The sequence below is a fragment of the Lathamus discolor genome, chromosome 9 (genome assembly GCF_037157495.1).
Source record: "Lathamus discolor isolate bLatDis1 chromosome 9, bLatDis1.hap1, whole genome shotgun sequence".
NCBI lineage: Eukaryota > Metazoa > Chordata > Aves > Psittaciformes > Psittacidae > Lathamus > Lathamus discolor.
In genome coordinates, this window is record NC_088892.1 from 5906708 (window position 1) to 5929346 (window position 22639).

At 41.0% G+C, this 22639-nt stretch overlaps 1 protein-coding gene across 4 annotated transcripts in view; it reads left to right on the plus strand.

The window, feature by feature from the left end:
* Window positions 1-16453, plus strand: part of TMEM164 (transmembrane protein 164) — a 41663-nt gene extending 25210 nt beyond the window's left edge. For all 4 annotated transcript variants that reach the window (XM_065689664.1, XM_065689663.1, XM_065689662.1 and 1 more), the window contains 2 exons: window positions 9605-9705; window positions 10077-16453. In XM_065689664.1, the coding sequence (XP_065545736.1) occupies window positions 9605-9705; window positions 10077-10283 (308 nt within the window). In that variant the 3' untranslated portion in view covers window positions 10284-16453. The remainder of the gene's footprint in view (window positions 1-9604; window positions 9706-10076) is intronic.
* Window positions 16454-22639: the final 6186 nt, after the last annotated feature.

The following is a 22639-nucleotide window of genomic DNA, read 5'->3' on the forward strand; positions in this document are numbered from 1 at the left end:
TGCATCTTGAAGTGCTGCAACTTCAAATGAGCAGAAAAAAGGTGTTGTTATATCCCCATGTAAATGTTAGCTGGCTAGTGAGAGAAACTCCTGGCATTCTGAAGCTCTAATGAAATGCAGTGACACATATTAATGAAATGAGCTAGCTTGCTTCTTATCTCTTCTGATAAGATTACTGTCTTTCATTCACTTACACCATAATAGTTCAGAAAGTCTGGGAATCCCAAGTTGTTCCACTGGCCAGTGATTTTTCTAATTGTGGCTCCTTAGAAGGGAATGCAGGATGTGTTGATCTGGTGTGATGCTCTGCCCCCCTCTAGCGTTGACATGCCTCCAGCTGCATTTTCCAGCAGAGCTAAGTTGCTTCATGCCGGAAATAAGGCATGATAATTTGTGGTCCATATGTTCAGTGGCCTTTAATGAAAAACCGGAGGCTCTGACATCAAAGAATGGGAGACAGGTTAACAAATGCTCAGGACAAGCAGAGTCAGCCTCTTCCATTCTGGTGAATCTGCTGTATTTTATAGCAGCAGTTACTTACAGTGCTTCATACTTAACTGCACTATAGGTTTGTAACCTTTTTGTTTTTCACTGCTGAGAGAAACCAAATAAAAATGATCCAAAGGAGAATATGAAGTGTAATACGTCAAAAGATTCTGTTTCTTCCTCTTACCAGAGTAATACGCCACGCAAATTTAATTTTAATATGCCTTTGAGATCTTAAAATTCTGGCAAATAATGCTGAAGTGCAGTATAGCTGTTGAAGTTACACAAACTCGGTAGAGAGAGGGGGGAGGTGTAAAGAGCCATGTAATACACTGTATGTAATGACAAACCACGCTCTTGTGATGTTGCTAAATCACTTCTTTTGATGGTCTTGAACTTCCTATATAACATCATTTTAAGGCATGTTTGGTGTTGGAGTTTTTTGGGTTTTTTTATTACTTTAAGGTTTGGCCTTGCATGTCACTTGAAGTATTCCTCTGACCTTTGCTGGGTCGGTTTAGTTTCTTGTTAGTTTTGAGGTAAAGGTTCTCTGGGTTCTTGGGTGCCTGTTTCCTGGGGCTGATAGGGCTGTATCTGCATTTGGAGGGCTTTGTGTGTTGTCCCCTAGTGCAGTTTCCTACATTTTTGCCCTTTATTAATTTACAGGTATTTGCTGCCATCTAATGTTGACTTGATAGCAGTGACATTTCTAGAAGAACTTAGCATTGGTTGAGGCTGCCTTAGGCTATGTGACTAATAACAGTTCCATTGCTTATGCAGTTGGCTCTCATCACCTGACTGACTATAATACCTCCTTAGCAAAGCACCCATGGACTTCTGTACGAGTTATGGCTAGCAAAACAGGAAGACTTAGTTATGAAAAAATTACTCAGCTTAAAAACATTTGTTACTATGGTGTCATTTCACTAGCACCTCTGTTTAAAGTACTTTCTGAGTAGCTCATACCCTATATTCTAATATGTTGTGAAAATTGCTTTTTCATCACTGACATTGATTGGCATGCAGCTTTATTTCTGGATTTAAGATAGAAATTTCTATCAGTGAATCTATGGATTATGATTGGGAGAAGTAATTGAAGGGTAGTAAAATTGAAAACATTAGAATGACTGGATTGCATATGGAAGTATATACCAAACCAGTTTTATTGGGAATCTGTCAATTTTACTGATGGCCTTAGTAGAAGCACAAACTTTTCTCAAAGGCAGGTTGAGGAGAACACCTGAAGCAGAGCTAGTTTGTGGCTTATTCTACACAGAACTGCCTGTCCAAGTTTGTTGACATGCTACTCAAGCATCATACCAGTCAGGCACACACATCCAATTACCTGTTGAGGGGGTTCCTTTTGAAAGGAAACTGGGTGACAGTAAGCAAGGGCTGTAATCATTCATTTGCTTTCTCTTCCTGCTGTTCATTACAGTGGTGAAGACTGGTCATGTTACCCTGGCAGCATCATCTTTATGTCCCCCCCATGTAGGTGCAGGGGCTTTACCGTGCTCAGGATCAAACTGATTAGAGAGATGTTCAGAACTCGGGCTGCAGTGTTGCAGTGAACTCACTGAAGCTCAAGGATGTATTCTGGCTTAGGGATTAAGACCTTTTTCTCTCTTCCTCTTCCCTCACCTTCCTCTCTGTACTGAGTGAATACAGATTCCTGTATTTTTATTTCTAACGTATTTTCTTTCCAAGTGTACAAATGCATATGCATGCCAGGTGTCATGGTTTAAACCGAGCCACACAGCTCATCCACTCACTCCCCCCCCCTCTTTTTTCCCCTCTCGCTTTTCTTCCCCCCCCCCCCCCCCCCCTTGTTCCCAGAGGGATGGGGAGGAGAATCGAGAGAATGCAACTCCCACGGGTTGAGGTAAAAACAGCCCAGTAACTAAGGTATAACACAAATCACTGCTGCTACCACCAGTGATAATAATAAGAGAAAATAACAAGAGAAGAGAATACAATACCACTTGCTGAATGAGTTTGCACCCCCCCCCCCCCCCCCCGAAGAGAGCCTGTACCCTTCTGGGTAACTCCCAGTTACCTCCCTGGGCATGATGTGCTGTGCTATGGAATACCTCTTTGGCTAGCTTGGGTCAGGTGTCCTGTCTCTGCTTCCTCCGTCTCCCCTCGTCCCTGGCAGAGCATGAGGCTCAGGAAGTCCTTGGTCAGACTAAAACATTTGTGTTTTCAGCTCTGTTCCCAGGCCGAAAGTCAAAACACAGCACTGCACCAGCTACTAAGAAGGAGAAAAATGACTGCTATTGCTGAACCCAGGACACAAGGCTAGACAAATAATTGCTTGTGCACTATGGCTCAGATCTTTCTTGGCTGCAGTAAGGCTGTCATGCAAAATAGATGTAGTGTAGACATAATAGGCCAGCATAGAAGATTCATGACTCAAGGCAGTTCTTACATCTGCAGTTGGCAACTTCTTTGCAGAATGAATCTCACCTTGTATCACCTGTGAACCCTACCAAAAATTACAGTATGTGCCTGGGCAGGACGCAGCATTCCTGAAATAGCTGAATAGGCTATTTCTGTTTTCTTTTGTCCTTTGGAGGTGAGGCCCTAGCTTCCCTGTCAAAACAGTATGAATGCCTTTGTCACTTCTGGATTGGTTTACTGTTGCATCAGACGACTGCTAGGATTGGCAGGAGGGAGGTGCAATGAGTGAGTTGTCAAGGTGCAAGGAAGAAGACAGGAACCACAGCAGGGAAAATTTAGATCATGGAACCAACCCCTTCATTGAAAAACTCCTCAAACCACATTCATCTACAGCTAAACTGGTCTTCTGAGGCATACTCATATGCTCTGATAGTTATACTTTATGGTCCTGGGATAAAGGCTTAAGGAGATGACAGCTCAACATGTGTAATGTCTCTTGTAACTGCCACGAATATTGCAATGGTGCCTTTTAAGATCAAGGCATTAGAGACCTTCATTGGTGTTCAGGGTAACTTAGTTGTTCTAACTGTATGTTCTTAACATAATGAAAAAATAATTAAAATCTAGCTTGCACTGCATCAGCCTTAAAGACTCGCAGCTCTTGCCTGTCTTGGTCCTTAAGCTAGTTTGGTCAGATTTTCAGATGGATCTGACAGGATTAGGTATGCACCTCATTTCAGGGCTTCAAATTGTATTGAAATTTGATCAAAGTGGAATTTTTAGTTCCCGAGGGCTGTAAGCAAATGGTATCATGCCACAGCAGTTTGAAATAAGAATTAATTTATAGCAGCTCCCTAGCACTGCGAGATCAAGAATCTTTCTTGTGTTTTGAGATTCTCAGCATTATTTAACTGAATTAATAACTTAATAAAGAAGAAAAGGATGTCAGTGTTGAGGTTTTTTAGGATTTTGTTGCTTCAGGGAGCAATCTGATGTATGAACCTCTACCTGAAGTTCCAGGGTATCCGGTATGTTTAATCGGAGGCTTTTGTGTTGGTGTCGGAGTGGCTGTGTGGCTCTTGCACTTTAGCCTGCAGGGGGAGATAGTCTCCAGCACCCACCGTCGAGCTGGCTATGCAAATCCTCAGCAGTCACAAATTCAAAGGCAGGTTGCCCACACTGGAGATAGTAAAATTGATGTTTTTATTATTTTTTTTTGGGGGGGGGGGCGGTGGGGTGGTTAAAATCTTCTTTTGGTGTCAAAACTGACAGCAATGGAATTGCAAATTCTGGACAGTCCTATTGTCTGACCCCATGCATTTGAAAAGCTGAATTGACTGTTGTGCAGCTATGCGTGGGCAGACAGACATATACACCCTAAATAATCAAGTAGGTGAGTTGTTTGCTGGGGGTGCAGTTGGAATTTTCAGCTTACAAGGCAGGTGCTATATCTTGATAAGCAATAAACTGTTTCTTTGATTCCAGACATAAAGCCCTTTCCTTTTTTGATCCAAGTGTCTTCAAAAATGGCATCAGAAGAGATGAAGTTCAATGGCACTGTCAGAAAGTCAGTGGAATTTGATTATTTCTTCCCCCCCACCCCCCCAGTGGAGAATGCCTCTGTCACACTTCAGCAGATGGACAGAAGGGGTTTTCCAGCTTTCCTAAGGGCACTGCAGTGTTTCTCACCTATTGAGAAGCTGGGCTAAGTAGTAAGATGTAGAACACAGATACCAAGTACAGACGAAAGGATCATGTTTCCTGCGGCTGTAAACTAGGAAAGTACAAATTGAAGCAATTGATGATCTAAACTTGTGCTTTCCATTGGCTTCCAGAACTTGCTGGCAAGGGGTGGGGGCTTACCACATTTAAAGATATTTCAAGCTGTTGTATTCTTTCTCAGCCACTTCCTCGCTTTTTGACAGTTGACTGTATTTAGCTAGATCTTTTCTTAGCTTTTAAATGGAGTTATAAAGCAGACTTTATTATATACCTTAGTAGTAATGCAGGAAAAAATCACTATGTGCTTGAATATAGATAGGACTTTAGTTTATCTCCATCCTCAGTGAAATACTTGATAATGTAAAGTAGAGCTCTTTCACGGAAACTCCTGGAGACCTGTCAACTCTTGTGTATTATTTGCCTATTCTCCTGCTGGCAGCTTCCATGTTATTATTTCCAGCTTTACTTCCTGAATCCCATGTATTAGATGTAAATGCCTGGTTCACTGTCCGGCTGTGCTTGGACTGTGGCACGTTGAGCAGCAGGGAAGCTGTTGTGTTCAGCAGCCGGAGGTGTGTGCCGTTGCTCTGACTGCAGGCTAATGCTGCAGTCTCTCTTCTAGCTTCATCATTTCAGGATAATCTTGTTTGACGATTTAAGAGAGCTGGAGAAGAAGAGGGGATATGTCTCTGTCATGGGACCCTTCCTTTGAAATGGTGGGGGCCTGTTAAAACTAAATAAGGAATTTAATGTGGCATTCTCTGAGTGGGCCCAGGGTCAGTTCTCAGAGACAGAGAAGTTTAGAAGCGTATGTACTAGTATATGGAAGAATTACCACTATATGAAGGAAGAGGGAGAACTGCTGCTGCCTTATGGAATATAAAGAATGGTTCCTGAGAGGAGCAGGGAATGTAAGACCTCTGAGCTGATTCTGATGAGAGTAGCTGGCATTGAGGGAAACGGAGATCTCCTGGCATAAGGTAGTGTTTTGAAATCTACACAGATTCAGAGCAGCTGTAGGGGAAACAGCCTGGGTTTCAGGCTCATCCTCTTGAGAACATTTTTCCTGTTTTCCCCTGGAAAGGAAGTTTTGTCTCGGCTAGTTCAATAGGCTTCACTATTAGAATTAAATTAACCCTTTGATCAAGGGAACTAAAATGGAAATAAATTTGCCTAGCATTTTTATAAACTTGAAGATGAAGGAATGGTAATAGTTGCTTTGAGGGTTTGTTGGGCTGGAAAAGCTCTATCAAGTGTAGTGGGAAGGCAAGCAAGGCATGAAGTAGGAGAAGGATTATTTTAGTACCCTACTAAGTTAGAAAAATGTACTACATTTAGGTTCTAATGCTCTAACTCAAACAGGGGAGTAACTTTTTCCTGCAACATGTTTTCACAAAAATACAAAAGGAGCATTATTTTCTATTAAAGTGTGTTCAGATTTTTACAAGCCTGTATTTCGAGAACTTCAAATAAAAATAATAGTTCATAAGAACACTAGAACTAGCACAAGGCATTGGGAGAAGCAATGTAAAAGAAATTGAGTCTCTTTGTCAATGCTGAGAATTTTAAAGCCATGCTTCCACTTCCAAATTAACTTGCCGTGTTCAAGGTCAACAAATTCTTGTTGCAGGAGCAGATGATGAACCCCAAACCCTTCAAACTATATGAAATCCTTCCTATCAATGCTATTGAGAGAATGAAGTTTAAATTGAAATAGCTACTGCCTTGCTATTTCAACACAAGAGCAAATATACAGCCTACTTGGATGACCCTGGCTTGGGAACGGTCTGAATTGTCTGGGGCATGAGGATTTCTTAGATAAGTGCCAGACTGGTAGGTGGATTAAGTTTTGAAGAGTGCTTGACACAGGAGAATTGCATGGGATCCTTAGTGAACAGAGCAGTGAAACTCACTTCTACCTATGGAAATTGGTTTCCTATGTAAACAGCAAATAGTTTTTGCCAAAGCCAGTACAGGCCATTCAAGCAGCCACTAAGCTGGGTGTCAGTTTTCCTGTTTGTATGTTTCCGTTAACAGACTGTACCATAGTACCCTGCAGTGTACCACCACACTGCTCCCTTAAGCAGGCATCTGCTGAATAGCAGGACCGTAGAGTAATAAAATCTATAGTAATTATTTTTCTGCTGATAAATGTACAGAAAATATCCCAGGTATGAATTTAAAATGAGTTTCCCAAAGCACACTTGGAAATCCAGAGCACTCTGAAGTGTTTCTGTGTGGAGGTCATTGTTTCCTTTTTGTCCCTTGATGTCCAAGTAATGCTACTGCTGAAAACCACACTGTTATTTTCAGGGTTGTGAAGTCTAGCAAGGAGGGCTTTTTCTATTACAAAGTGAAATCAAAAGTCTGTAGAGGGCGAGAGCTGCTAATGGATTTTTGTGAGTTTTGCAACAGAGAGAGGATGTAGCAGAGTGAAATTCTGTGCTGCAGGAACCTGAACAGCTTTCCTAAGAGACTTCTGAAGTACGATTCCCTGATGAGATTGAAGCTGGACATGAGAAGGTTGAGTTCAAAGCCAAATGATGTCACTGATCTGTTTTGTCACATTGTGCAATTTCCTCACTCTTTAAGGGACTGCTTTGTCCCTCCAGTCTTGTCACATAGCTGGGTTCACTGGTCTATTTTAGTGTTTATATACTACCTGCACTGTAACCAGGCAAGTTCACGTGAAACCTGGTTTGGTGTAGCACTACTCTGCCAGTTCCTGGCAGCTGTTTCAGATATCATATTTGAATTTTCTCTTATGTTTTACATTTATGTTAAACATGCACCTAAAACTGCAAAGACAGTAGAAAAAAGCTTTGCATGTCAAACTGTTTTCTTTACAGCTGAGCACAAAGCATTTCTGTATAGTTTGACCAGGTCACATAAAGTTGGTTCAGCCAAAAATAGAGCCATGGTCTCCTGATCTCTGACACTAAGGCTGCTTGCTTCCTCTCTTGCTCTCTGTCATGAAAAACCATATTCAAGGTGGTGTCATGTATCTGGTGTTTTCAGGCAGTGGAGTTTAATGAATATCATTGCTATTAAAGAACAGTCCTCAAATAGGATACCAGTGCTTAGCTCATGCCTCCTGAGTGTGTTTGAAGAATTAACACTGTTGTGAATTTTTCCTTTAGCTGTGAGCATTCCACTTTGAATTAGTCATGTAGAGTTCTCTTTTACCTTTGGGTTTTACTTATACTTGAGACACTTCTGACCTTCACCTTCCCACTGGATAAGGAATCTTATAAGCTGCCTTATGTTTTCAGAATAGCTTCTCTGCTCATATTTATCATGGTCGCACCAAATCACAGCTGGCTTACTAAAGCATGGTGTGGAGTTGTTTCTTAGGTAATTACACTAATACTGTTGCTCATTAAAGTCAATGAGTGATACATGGGGTGCATATGTGCTGCCGTCATCCAAATGTACAATCAACTCCTTAGTATCAATAGGGAAGCTGTGTTACTGAGAGTGGACAATGAATAGATGTATGGGTTTTGGATAATGAAGTGATATTTAAGTTATTTCAGGTAGCTACTGCAAAATCAATCTGCAATGGCATGATGGAAGAAAACTATGCAGAAAAGAATTGTAAAAGGGCAACAGGGATTGAAAAAGCATCTCTAGAGATTTTAAACCTGAGACAGGATGCAACATTCTATGGTGGTGTGTGTGGCAAAGCAAATAACAGCACTTACATGCCTTTACGTATGATACCATACGTAGGAATACTCATACCCACTTTGCTCGGGTGAGTTCTGTCATAGGTAGCTACACAGGTGTAGTTATTTGAGCTCTCAGTAGCATTGTACAGTATATGCTGAAGTCTGTAATTACTTCCTGGTAATTACAGCATGCGCCAGTTAGCAAAGGCTGATACGGATATTGTGCTCTGTGCTGTAAGCTACCATTTGAGTACTGGATGCACGTTCCTACATTTGGTAGTATCTAATGGATCATAGAGCAAAGACACATAAAAATTGCCAGTGTATTTTTATAACTTTCTGAAACTCTGCAACTTGTCACAGCAGCTGAGCAGCATGACATTGGGCATCTTTTGTGTCCCTGGGTTATTAAAGTTGTAAGGAAAATGCTTTTTCCTCATATCTTACACTGAAATTTTCATACCTACTAGTGTGAGTCTTGAGGACTCTATAAATTGGTTTTGTGTTCATTTTATGATGTTTGAATATCTAATTCCAAAAATAGTCTTATAGCCAAGGGTACTTTTATTGCATCTGATCTCCTTCATACGTTCTACATCACGTCACATGGCTTGTTGTCAGGAAGTTGACACAAAACCTAGTTTCAGAAGGAGAGAGACAGGTGAACCCAGGAATAACGGGTTGTCTGCTACTTTGTTTGAAAGGATAAAGTGTTTTACAGCATTTGTGATATCTACTGATGATAAAATTGTTTATTGTGTGTGTCTGAAAATGTCTCCAAAGCAGTTTTCAGTTAAAAGCACAATCTGTCATTATGGATTGACTACTCTGTACAGTTTTTCTGTTCCTAGGCATGATTGGTGCAAGTTATTTTCTAGTAATTGTTACAACCAACCATAAAATTAGGAAATGGCAATTAGGCTGTGCTCTAATACAGTGCTGTGTTCTGCATGCTGAACTCGTAGCCCCCATGAATAGAGGTGTTTAAGTATGGATAGCCTGATTTTTCAAGATTCACTGTATACCATGGTGTTAAAGTAATTTAGTACTTCAGTGGTAGAAGGAAACATAAGGTAAAAATCACTGGTGTTGGTGAAAAATAGGCGAGCTGAACGAGGGAAGGGAACAGGGAGGGAAGACACTTTTGAGAATGCTCCAGGTAAGAAATGAGGCTCTCAAATATTATTGCTAAGATGGAACTGAGTATGTTATCAGCTATAGCCAGATGCCCCAGCATCTACAGAGCAGAAGAGAGAGGATTATTCATGAGTGTTTAATGGACACAGCAATTCAGCCGAACACTAATGTATTCCTTTCTTTTCAAGGTATCTACACTCCAGAACCACTCTGCAATTTCTGGTGGGCTCTTTTATCCACGGGGTTTATGTTTGTATATCATTTTAGCATCTTGCAGATTCTGGGCTTGGTAAGTAAATAAAGATTAATAAATGGATAGTTTGCAAGTACATTCAAAGCTTATGGCTAGTTTATATATGGATAAGTCTGCTTGCATGCAAGCTTTTAATTGCATGTTCTAATAAGCATTTGTATCATATATCACAACTATCAGTACAATATTTCATAAATTGGTTATGTACCTGCATAAATCCATCTATTAAATGAACAACTGAATTTGGATCTGCTTTCCTTCTGAAAGCTGCCCTCTTTGTGTTAACAAAGGAGCGTCACCTAAACTGTTTTGATTATGATGGTAATTTCAAAATTACCATTTTAGGTGTCTGAATTGGTGCAACACAAAAATAGTGTTAATTTCTAAATTTGTTGTCACTTTCTCAGGTTACAGAAGTGAATTTGAACAACATGTTGTGCCCAGCCGTCTCAGATCCTTTTTATGGGCGCTGGTATCGAATTTGGGCATCTGGACACCAGACTCTCATGACCATGACTCATGGGAAGCTTGTAATCCTACTGTTTTACAGTGCTGTCCCCATCTTTAAATGTAGCATGGACTTGCTTAGACTCCCGGCTAAGAAAATAGACTGAAATGTCTCCTCACGTAGTAGTACATACAGGAAGCAGATATACTTATACTGGAAAACAAAGAGGAGGGATGAGAGGACAATGGGTTTATACTTCTCCCCACAGTTTATTGCCTCAGAAACACCTCTATAACCAAGTGAGGATTTTTTAACTGCTGTTTCTCACTGCCTATTGCCAATGGCAAAATTAGTGGCCTTATTCTGGAAAAGGTTCATGTTTTATACATTTTGTGTAGATTACAGTAGAATCTTACTAAGCCACCGTTGAAAATGAGGCCAGGATCTGTCCACATTCCAGCAAAGACAGTGGCAGTGCTACCTCGTTTTGACTTGCTTTCCATTAGATATCAGTACACTTACAGCATAGGAAATTAAGCAACACTCTAGTGATGTTAACAGAACATATGTTGATATGCATCATCTTGGCTTAACTCTTAGCACTTGGAAGTTGCAAAATGATCACAGTGGAACAGTATACACTTGATCTCCCAGTCGTACGTGCAAAACAGGGAGGTTCCACTAGATTTCTTTAAGCTGGTTGAAAATATTGGGGAACAATAACTCATTCAAAAAAAGTTTTTTGATTGACTATTGAATTTCTAAGCCGCAGTGGATGAATATCTGTCTGGCTGAGTCCCAGCAGGTCTTGATGCTTTGGAGATGCTTTTATTTGAGTGAGTGGAAAAACACCATATTGAAAGTTTCAAAAGACCATGTTATGCATAAGCTATGATGAGATATTTCATCCACTGTTCTGACCTGACTTTGAACAAAATGTTGGTTTTTTCACTTAGCTTGGACAGGAGGAGGAGTAGAGATACAAAGTCCAACGTTAACTGAAGAGGTTTTTTTTTTTTACTTACTAGCTTTTGAAACATTCCTCCTCTGTGTTCTACACTGATCCTCACTCAGTAGAGTGGCTAGTGAAGAAAAAATGAAACAACATTCTCTCTCCACACCTCTAATACATTCTTTATACTGATTTCAAAATACAGACATAAAAAGGAACATCAAATCAGTGCAGGCCTCTACTGAGAAGAAAGTGTTCCAGTTTACTAGTATGACTGAATCTTCCTGTCAACATGTCTTTCGGAGAACAGGATGTAGATAGAATGATAAATAGCTGTGTCTACTTGTTCAAATTTTCCAAGGCTAGAGGAGAAACTGTTGGGCAGAAAGATGGGAAACCTTAAGTGTGTTTCTCCTGATGGTTAATTGTGAGTGAGCCTCTTACGCAGACTGTTGTATTTCAGGGCTGCAGGAATTTTGTTGTACAAAAGTTTGTTGCAATATATAGATTCATTGTGTTGTCAAAGCTGTGACTTGTAAGATAAAACCATCATACCTCCTCCAGCTGGGTCACCTGAAGAGATATTTGATATATTGTGAAGTTAAGGTACAGTCATTTATACCTCAAGAAGGAAAAGTAAGAATGAGAAGTGGTTGCCTTTTTTTTGTTGTTATTTTTCCTTTCTCCTTAAATGTTTCATGGTGAGGGAACAAATGGCAACTTCAAATATTTTTATTCCATATGATTAAAGAAAAGGACAAATCCAAGATCTACTGTCCCACATTCTAATTTGCAAACTAGCTTCTGGCTTTCTTCCATGCCTTGCAGTGTGTATGTATATACATCAGAAATATACTGTACTCTCCCAACATGAGACCATGTGACACATGCCCAGACTACCCATCAAACACATATAGCTTGGCTTAATTATGCAGACTGTATGGCTCCATGTGTTTTTAATCAGAATTCAGACAGCAAAGCACCTGAAAATAACTACCAGCATTCAGAGTTACCTGTCAGTTGTTGAGCTTTCAAATGTCTAAGTACACAGTGAATTAAATTACGTAGTAGTCCCACTGCTGCCTCAGTAAAGCGGGGCTTGTGTTGCTTGTGGATTGGGGCCTAAAGAAGGAATCTGTTGGTACTGAAGGCCTGAATCTGTGGAGTCAGCTCTATCACTGACTGAGCTGCTAAAGTGATAGAAGTTCTTGCTGTTTATTTCAGCAGATTCAGTATTTCCTGATGAAATACAGGGTGTTGCTGGGAGATGCTGAGATGCACAGTGCTGGACTTTAAAGCATGTCCCCAATATACTTCATGAAGTAGCTGAATGAAACATACAGTGATTCTTCCCTCCCCATAGTTACTGTCAAGTGTATGATGGCTTATTTAGTTACTTAAGAATTTGGCAAAATGCCTTATGTTGGATTCAGTACTGTTGAGAAGAAATGTTTTGGTATCACAGTAGATAGCCACATTTTGCAAAAGGCTTTTAGCATTATTATTTGCTTAACTTTTGTTTTTAAGAATCTTACCTTGTTTTAAGTATTTTCTTCAGAATATTGTAGCTGCTGGAAAAAATTCATGTGAAAAGTAGCAGCTTTTTTTCTTTTTTCTTTTTTTTTAACTCAACATTTCCTCTCTATATTCATATGCTTCAGGGCATTCTAAACAATTATGAAACAACTGCTGTTTACCACCACTGACTGCCTCTGGTCAATGAAGACTGCAGAAGCATTTAAATAAGCTCAGGTGTCTAGCTCAGTGCAGGCTGTTTGCTTGGAATGCAAAATATGAGCTCTTCTGACTGACTGAAATTCAGTAGCAGGAATGGTAATGGAATACAGCTGACACAAGGGAAATCACTGGGGCATTTTGGATGAAAGGATTCTTGGTGTAGTTGTACCACTTGTGCCATTTGACTTTGATAGCAGAGCCACTGTAAGTGGTTGTTCCTGCCTTCCTCCCACTCTGTATCACAGATGTCTCTTTCAGTCTCTGTGCTGTGCCACTTGCTCTTCTCCCTTATGCTGGTCCAGTTGTTTTGAGTCACAGTAGAAACTTCAGGCATAATTTCACAGCATGGAGTGTGCTGACAAAACTGCTCATCAGAGCCAATGGGACACTTGCATTTCCACTCCAACCCATACCAGTGCAGGTTCTGGAGCTTGTAGAATTCTTCTGTACCAATTTAAGTTCTTTAAATGCTTAACTGAACACGGTAATTCAGCAGAAAGCTAGAGAGATAAGCCAATTTCTACACTTAGCAAGAATTTTAGAAGCATTTGAGCTGCTATGAAAACGTTGAATGGTGCAAGTGGAGTCAGGCAGGAGGGAAGGCAGTAGAACCTTCACCTCTTTGACAGTCAGCTGCTGCTTTTTTGCTTGTACAACACCAGTGAAGCTGGCTGAGTTAGAGCAGAAAGGACATTTATGCATATCGAGTTCAACCATAAACTTTACACTGCCAAGTCCATCACTAAGCCATGCCTCTACATGCCATATCTGCGTGTCTGTTAAATTCCTCCAAGGACGGTGACCCAGCCATTTCTGTGGGCAGCCTGTTCCAATGCCTGACACCCGTTTTGCTGAAGAAATTTTCCTTATTGTCCAGTTTAAGCATCCCCTGGCACAACTTGAGGCCATTTCCTTTTGACCTATGGCTTGTTACTTGGATGAAGAGACTGACATCTACCTCATTATACCTGCTTTTCAAGCAGTTGTTGAGAGTGAGCTTCCTTTGCTAAAGGCTAAACAACTTGAGCTTCCTTTGCTCCAGGCTAAACAACTCCAGCTCCCTCAGCAGGTCCTCAGAAGACCTGTGTTCCAGATCCTTCTCCAGCTTTATTGCTCTTTTTCACTCTAGCACCTCAATGTTTTTCCTGTAGTAAGAGGCCCAAAGGTGAAGTTATTCCCTCCCTTTCATTGCCCCCTTTTGAATGCTTTTCAAACTTAGTATTTCATTTTAATTTATGATACGGTGCCACAAAAGATTGTATCAGCATAGCTGAAACACAAGCTTCACAGAGGGTGAAGAACGGGTCAGAATGGGAGCAGAAAGAGAATGAACTTCTGAAGCCAGTGTCCTGGAACTTCACATCCTATATTCCTCAGCTGTCTCTGGTGTCTGTTTGGAATATGCATCAGACAGAATTTGTTCAACATGCAGGATATTGGCTTGAATGGGAAAGTAGAATATTTCATCTCCAGAGGGGTTATTTATCCTGTTCCCTGGCAGAGGCTGATTTTCTTTTCCCAGAATGGTCTGTTTTATATGGATGATCTCTTTGGTTGCTTTTATGCTTATGTATGCTGGAAATTAAAGAGCAAAACTCTACTGCTGTTGTTGAAAGCTAATTGGCATTCTCTCCTGGGGTATTCTGCACATTATCTATGTCAAGGTAACTTAAAGCTGTTGCCCAGTACCTGATGATGAGATTTTTCCATAGCAGCAGTACAGTGTAGAATTGGAAGGGTCCTCCCTGGTCAAATGTTCCAAATGTCACAGTGCTAACAATTATGAAGACATGAGCAATAGCTATGGGGCAGAGCAGAAGGTGGACCACAGAGCCAGACAGACTGTTCCTTTCAGGAGGAGCTTAAGCTGACTATAAAACCTCACCACTAGCAACTCAGGCACCGCACCAGAATCAGTTCTTGTGTGGTGCCAATGCCTTGACTTCATAGAGAAGTTGGTATGTGTTGAGGTGTCTAAACACAGCCCTCTACTCTCTTAATTTTTGGTATTGTAGGCACTTCATATTTAAGAACAAAGAAGTGATGAAAATGATTACTCTTTCTGCCAGTGAGCAACTGTTTCAATTTGCCCCCAAAAGTACACATAAATGAAGGATTATCAACTACAGTAAATTTGTTCACTGATGGGTTTATTTATGCAGCCTTACAGCAAGTAGCCCTCTAAAGCAGAAAAGTCAAATTTCTGTACCCACCATAACATCTGGCCATTCACCTGTGAATGTTGAGGTTGTTGTGCCAAGGCTTTAGCTGTCCAGGATACATGGGGTGCTGTTCTTCAAGGATTCAGACACTGTTCACAGTGTTTGAGCTCCATCTGTTTATCTGACATTCTCCTATTTAAGCACCAAAGAAGAATTTGCATCTTGTTTCTTTCAAAGGGTTAAAATTAACAGCTCTTGAGCATGCTCCTATAAATCCATGAAAAGCCACAGTCTATAAACACAGCTTGGTTTTGGTTCAGCTTCTTGGGGCTTGATACACGCTGCTTATAAGCAAAGGCTCCCTGTGCTTAGGCAGATTCTGCCTTGCTGAAGTTGAAAGACAAGAAAAGTCACTCCATTTGCATACCTTAAGATTCTAGAGTACCTCATTGTAGATTTATCCATCTGTTTCTGGCCACAATCAATCAGGGTTTTGATATTTCTGTATATTTGATACCATTTTGTAAGGCCCAATTGTATTTTTCTTTCTGAAACGGCTATCTGCAACTGTTAAATTACTGTACTTCTATGTCTTAAGTCTTGCATATAAACCCCGGGCATCTGTTTTCTATGCATCTATAGCTGATGGAAAATACAAATGTGCTGGTTTTCTCAGTGTTGCCGTTGTTCACTAGAGGTGGATTCTTAGGAATTATGTTAGTCCTATCAGTTAACAAAGCTCTGAAAAGGCCAAAACCCAGGAAGAGGATGTATGTTAGCCGTGTTAGGAGGCAAAATGTTTCTGTGGGCAGACAAGTCAACTTTGATGTTTTCATTTTTACAGTGATAAGACTCATAACAAACCTGTTGATTTTTGTGATCTTGTACTTAAAGTGATATTGCTGTAAATCTGTCTCGCAGCTTTTAGTGTAACTTAGTCAAAGCCAAGCTGGGTTTTAAATGATTTTATTTTTCTTCAGGGCCAATTTTGTACTTTTTTTAACTTATTTCTGCATTTACTGAGTCATTCTCTCAATGCTGCAGAGGACGCAGCAGGCAGAACAGTGAGTATACCCACACCACTCTCGCCAACCAGGCTGTGCTGGGGAGCGGGGCTCAGGCACTGCCCTGAAGCACAAAGCAGTCTTGGGAACCTTGCAGTTCTAGTTCTGGAACTCTCTAGTTCAAACATGGCATTATCCAGGCACAGAATGGTATGGCAAGGGTGAGGATGGATGTGGAGACGCTCAGCTGCCACGTATGCTGTTAGTTCTGAATAATTTGTAAGAGTGTTATAAATTTTGTAAACTTTTTAATGTGCTAAAACTTGGTTATGAGGTAACATTTACAAATAGGGGGTAATTTGTGTACTTGGTTTTATATTTTGGTCTGACGGTATTTTTTGTTGTTGTGCCCAGAGCCCGGATTACTGGGCAAAGAGTTGTTAAACCTTTGAATTAAAACAAATAAATGCATTTTAATGGATACTGTATGGTTTTGTTATTCTAATCGTGCCAGGCATTGAGCCTGTCTTGCTTAAGACTTCTTGAAACTAGATAAGAAAACCAAATTGACTTCGCACTTCAGTTTGTGATATTAACAGAGTCATGAAGGGATTTTATTAGATAGCTAATCATCAAATGAGGTAAGAATATGGATTCTCCTGTCTTAAGCAGTCTGTACTACTAGATGTAGTCTACTTTGTGCAGTTCCTGCGAGAACAATGATCACCAGGATTCCTGGAAGTTTTAAGCATTTAAGTATGACCCATGCCTTTTACCTGTCAATCCACACAAGCCAACCCTGAGTTTACTGGCAGACCTCACTGTAGGACGTTAATCCTTTAATCACTGTTTAAATATTCCCTGTCCATGACTTCCAAGTAAAGAGCTCAGGAAACAGTATTACAGTATGATGATGTGCTTTCTTTATGCTTTCTCCACTGTTCTTCCCACAACCTTGGCAGTTCCTTTTAGTTCCTGTTCTATGTCACTTTAGTAGAAGATTGTAGAACATGTACAGAGCTCTTTAGCTCAAAGCTTTGTTCTGAAAGCTCCTATAATTAAGGTACTCAAACAGCCTCATACCATAGATGATGGCAAACTAATTTTATGCACTTCTGAAATTTTTCTGGCTGTAGTTTAAATATGCACTTAAATAGACTGCAATGATGTGACCTAGTAAATCTCAGTCAAGCAAGTTATTTTCTTGTGTAAGATTCCTGGCAAATACTGTTCCTGTAAAAAGAACATACTGGATGTGCCGCTTCTATTATATGTGCATTGTAAAAGTTTGATGTTCTGATGCAGCTGGGGATCCGAACCAATTCTCCAGCTTCATTTCTCTTGAGCAGTATAAAGACTGATACAACAGCTTAAGTAGAAATCTGGTGTGAAGTGCTTTATGGAAACCTGGGATGAACTAAGCAAGCAATTTCCTTTTTTGGCACTGCTCATTGTCCTCTGCATTGCTATATAGCTAATTGTAAGTCAGCCTTTTATTGTTTAATACCAACATATATGTAAGAATTAAGCAAGTTTCCATCCCTGAAACACCATTAATACTCAGTACTATTTTACTAGTTTGATTTTTATAGCATGATAACTACAGAGCTGGCTAAGGTGGCAATGAAGAATAGGAAATTTTAACTAGCTGTATGTCTCAGTGGAATGGGATTTTTTTGTATGGTTTACCCAACTCGGACTAATGATACTGTCACAGATGGTATTAGCAAAAGCTGAGGGTTTGCCTGTGAAACCATGCTACCCCTCCTGTGTAAGATGTATTCTTACATATGTGAGCAGGTGGGTTTAATTGCAGAAATACTAGCCTGCATTGGTAGTTCCACTTGTTTGAGAGAACGTGATGGACTGAACAGCACTTGTTGCTGGCCTGTATATTTGATGGCAAAAAGTCCAATTTTAGGAATTTGAGGGGATAGAGATTTTCTTTTACAGTCACAGCAGAGGGCAAGTGAGGATGGTAGATGTATTAGGCTCAGGAATGTCTGTTTTCAATTTAAATGGTAGTCCTATGTCCTTAGGAGTCCAGAGGCAGGTTACAAAACCACATTGTAGTAAGGTAAAATTGTACCAATAGGCCAGTCTTTCAGAGGTGCAGAGTTTTGTATCTTCAGTGTCCAATGTGATGTTGTGTACAGAATTCTCAGTTGCCATCTCATTGGTAGAGCCATTGATCGCCTGACATCCTATTTTAATATCTTTCCCTGCTATTCTCCACACACAGGGAACTTCATCTTTGTCCCAGCTCCATTCATTTTCTAAGTGTACTTTGTTCTGTGCATGACCATGGTGGAAAGATTCAAATGTCCCCTATTGGAGTATGCTCCCGTACTTCTGGTGTACTTAACGTGAGTTTGAGACCATGGCTACTCCAGGGGTTTTTCAGTGAGACTTGAGTATTCAAAGTGGGGATTGCTGCTTTTGTGATAGGCTTAGTGATTCCGAGATATTGTTCCTAGTGTTACATTGTGTCCCTTTACACCGTTCCATCTGCATGATGTTTTAATGTCATAATGTCCCTTCACTATGTTCTGTATTGAGCAGTGACTTACATTACCGCATTTTCTATATGGCGTGTAAGAGTTACTGTGTATAGTCATGACATTTTATCTGTCCCTTCTCAATGGGTGGTCGGGTTTCACAAGTATGTTTGTGTCTCGTTTCCTGATTGACAGTTGAATGGAGACAGGTGGGCATCTGTGGGGAAGCAAGTGGTGCCTAAACCTTCAACAGCAGTAGGATGATGTGTTTTGCTTTCACCTTGGAAGAGGCTGCAAGACAAAAAGGTAAACCCGACTGGATTTGGTGGGGTTTTCTGGACACATTACCCCATTAGAAAGAAGAAAAAATCCACTGTGCACTAATTCTGTGGTTTGCACCATTGTTACCAATAGCTTCCCAAGTGAGTGGGCCACCAGGTTTAATTATCAAAGGCATAGTTGCAATTTGTGGTAAATTTACCATAACAGCTTTTCCTGGTTGTAATGCTATTGGATATTTCCTTCGTTAAGAGGTAGAGCATCAAGTTCAGCTTTTGCAAAGACCGTTTGGCTCAAGGGCTCCCAGTGGGCCCATCCTGATTATTCACTTGGTGAAGTACTTTGGAAAGTCAAGTATCCCATTGGGCCTTGCATGGCTTAAAGCTCTTTTTGAATAAGCTGTTATCTCTTTTTACCATCCCATTTGACTGGAGGTAATAGGGGACATGGAATACCCACTGAATTTCTTCTTGCACATTCTTGTACCTCCTTGCATGACAGATGTGAGCCATTATCACTTTGGATGGTTTCAGGACTAGGGAGAAGGTATTATTCTGTACCTTCCCAAGTAAAAGCAACTTTCTTTTTATCCTTCTCACAGGGACAGTAAAGAACATACCCATCTAGCATTGCTATCCATGGGTATGCAGCTGCTTGTAGTGTGGCTGTTGGCATTGTGGTACTAGGTACTACAGCTGTTATTGGGGCTGTGTTGGCATTTGAGTGTCAGTAATCAATTGTTAGTCACCATTTCCCATCTGGTTTTCACACTGTGGATTATATGGGGAGTGAGTTCTGGATACCATCTATTCTTTCTCCAAATCAGCTCTGATTTTGGAAATTCCATTCTGTGCTGCAGCAGAACCTGGCTATTGTGATACATTAGAAATCTTGGAATCAGGGAGTGCAGGTCCTGCGTGGAGTACAGGGCACTGTAGCTGACTGATCTGTGTCAGGTTGACATTTGAACTCAAGGGGCATATGCTGCCCTCTAGCAGGTGCCAGCCTCAAAACATCAAAACCCCAAATATTTTCGTTGTGACCTTTAACTGCAAAGCCAGTAGACAACCTGTGCTTTTCATGTGCTTCTCATGCCCATGAGCCACAAATTGACTTAACTTTTGTGGTTTGGCAAGTAACACTTGCTCCATTCATTCCAGTGATTTTCACCTTTTGCCATCTGGGTCATACACCCAGCTTCTAGGCCTCCTGTTGCGTTAGTACTGATATCTGTGCCCCCACATCAATTAGAAATGTCAGCAATTGTTCTTAAAGAGCAAGTGGAATCAATGGGCCCATACACCTAATCCCTCCTTGTGTTCTGTATGTCTTGATTTCATCCCATTTTGCAATTAAGTAGGGTTTAAGAATTGCCAGGGCTCCTCTAAGTAGGGGCATTAGCACTGCATCATCAATTGCAGTTGATATTGCGACATTACTGGGTTCTCATTTATGCATGGCTGGTATGAAGGCAGCTTTTGTGATGGCTGTAGAGACCTCTTGACTATGATCTCTCTACACAGTCAAGAGAGTCAGTCTGGGGATTGTGCAGGGTTCACCTTGCTCCATGGTATCTTTTCCCCCAGCCCAATAAGCTATCCTGCTGCTGACAGGGTGGGATCCATTTGCAGGGTCAGGTCCTAAATTTAAGACAACTCCTGGACCCCAAAAGCCGTTTGTGCCATCTCCTCAGGCAGACTTACCACAAAACCTGTTCCAGTTTCAGCTGTTTCCAGTCTCCTGCCATGTTTTTACTGTCAGTTTGCCAACTGTAACAGATCCCAGGGAGTGACTCGTACAGTTTGTCGCAGAGCACCACCCCGAGGTCCTTCAGATTGTTGTTTTACTGATGGGTCTAGCTTCATACTAGGGGGATTTGAGGGAATCAAATAATCATCTTCCCCCAGTTCACCATTGTTGCAGTTACCCCATGTGTTTCCATCCAGTTCTTCAGGGGATACAATGAATTTTCCAATGTGTACAATGTCTGTGGACTTGGAAGCCCACATAAGCATCATCTTGACCTTTTCTGCCAACTTTTGTTTTTTCTCCTTTTCTTCCTGTACCTGTTACTGCAGCTGCTCTGTTTTCAGAGACACCAATAATGCAGCTGCCTTTCTGCCCTCTGTTTCCTCTCACAGATCTTGTTTCTCTCTACCATGCTTTTTCCTGTCCTGATGGGTGGCTTATTGGCAGGTACTTAACATTTTGCAAAGGACTGCTTTTCCATCCTTTATATGGCCCCCGTTCTTTCACAGCTTTCCAATCATGCCACTTACCACAAGCCCATTCTTCTGAGAATCTGGGACTCTCACTCCCTGCTTTCACAAGTAATCAGTGATACCATTTGCCATCCTGCTGACTACCCCCATCTGTGGCAAATGAGTGGTTTAAATGACTTAAAAAATCACCATCAAAGGGATCAGCAAAAGTAGTTTTAGTATGAATTCATAAAAGTGCTTAAAGTTTCATAGCAAGGTTCACTCTATTACTTACATGGATGAAACACACAAAGGAAAATCAAGTTAGTATCGAGCTGAATGATTTACCCAGAGACCAAAGATGCAAAAAGGGAGACTCTCCTGTTGAGTCACAAGGTTCAGAGCGGATCCTCTTGCTTTCTAAGCTCCTGATGGCGCTTGGGTTTGGCTAGGTCCAATCGTAGTCTCAAACAACAGTTCATATCTAAGGGAATAAACTATATAGATTTCACTAGTATTGATTCAGCATGCTGTCAGCAACTTACCAAGGCTCTGTGCAAGTAAGGGGTCTTCTCTCTGCCATGGGTATGGAAGGATCTCTCACTCTCAGGTAAAGATTCTCAAGCCTTGAGAGGCATCCCAGCTCCAGGGGAGATGGTAACTCAGAGGAGGCTACTTACACTGTCATGTTTATGGGATAAAGCGGATGGGTCATAGTCAAACTGCATACAATGGGAAAGGTTAAGTGTGAGACTCCTTGTAACTTACTTTGTTCCTAGGTGAATGACTCTTGGAAAACCACCCACCATCCATGTGCTAATCACATGACTGGTGTTCCAAGCTCACATGCACAAATGCTCACTGGGTCACTCTGCTCCTTGGTGGGTTTTCTAGAGGATTTCTTGGCCTGGCTGCTGCTCAGGCCTTTACCTCCTGGAGAGCCTGTACCAAACTACTGCTGGTGTGGTTAAGGGGTCAAGCACATCTGTCACAGATACCAGATCTGTGTGACAGTACACAACAATGGAAGCTATTCACTTAGGCAGGTTTTCCCTTCAGAGGTTTGTTTTTTGATCTTCTAACTCAAGGCTTCAAAGCAGGTGGAGCAATGGCTGCATCAAGCTTCAGTGAAGGTTACATTTACTTTATTGGTTTGTTTTCAAAGACTTTGCATATATAGACAGGAAATCTGTTAATTCTGAATTAGTCAAAAGTATACAAAACCACTTTTAAATGAGATTTGACTTCCAGGGAGATGTCAAAGCATTTTCTTGCTTTGTCTCAGGAATTACCCTACAGAGGAAACATGCTCCCTTTAACTCAGACTCAAGTGTCTGTCAGTGCAGTTAAGAGTGTGGCTCAGGGAACAAAATTCTCTACATCAGTTTTACCTGTCTGGGTACTTCACCTTGTCATCAGCTGGATTGTGGTTTTGTTGCTTCACAGGAACACACTTCTTCCCTTCTCAAATACAACATCTCCTTGGTATCAGCACAGCACTTGTGTGGATGGGGAGAAGACTCCCTGGCCCTCCACACTTTGCAGGAACCCCTTACGTCAGTGCAAACTCTATGCTATAATGTTTTTCCATAAAATCTGGTCAACATTCCAGTCTGCACATCAGTTAGATATGACATGCAAGGTAAAGAAATCCCTCCTGGCAAAGCAAGCCAGGCTACTTTTAAAAAT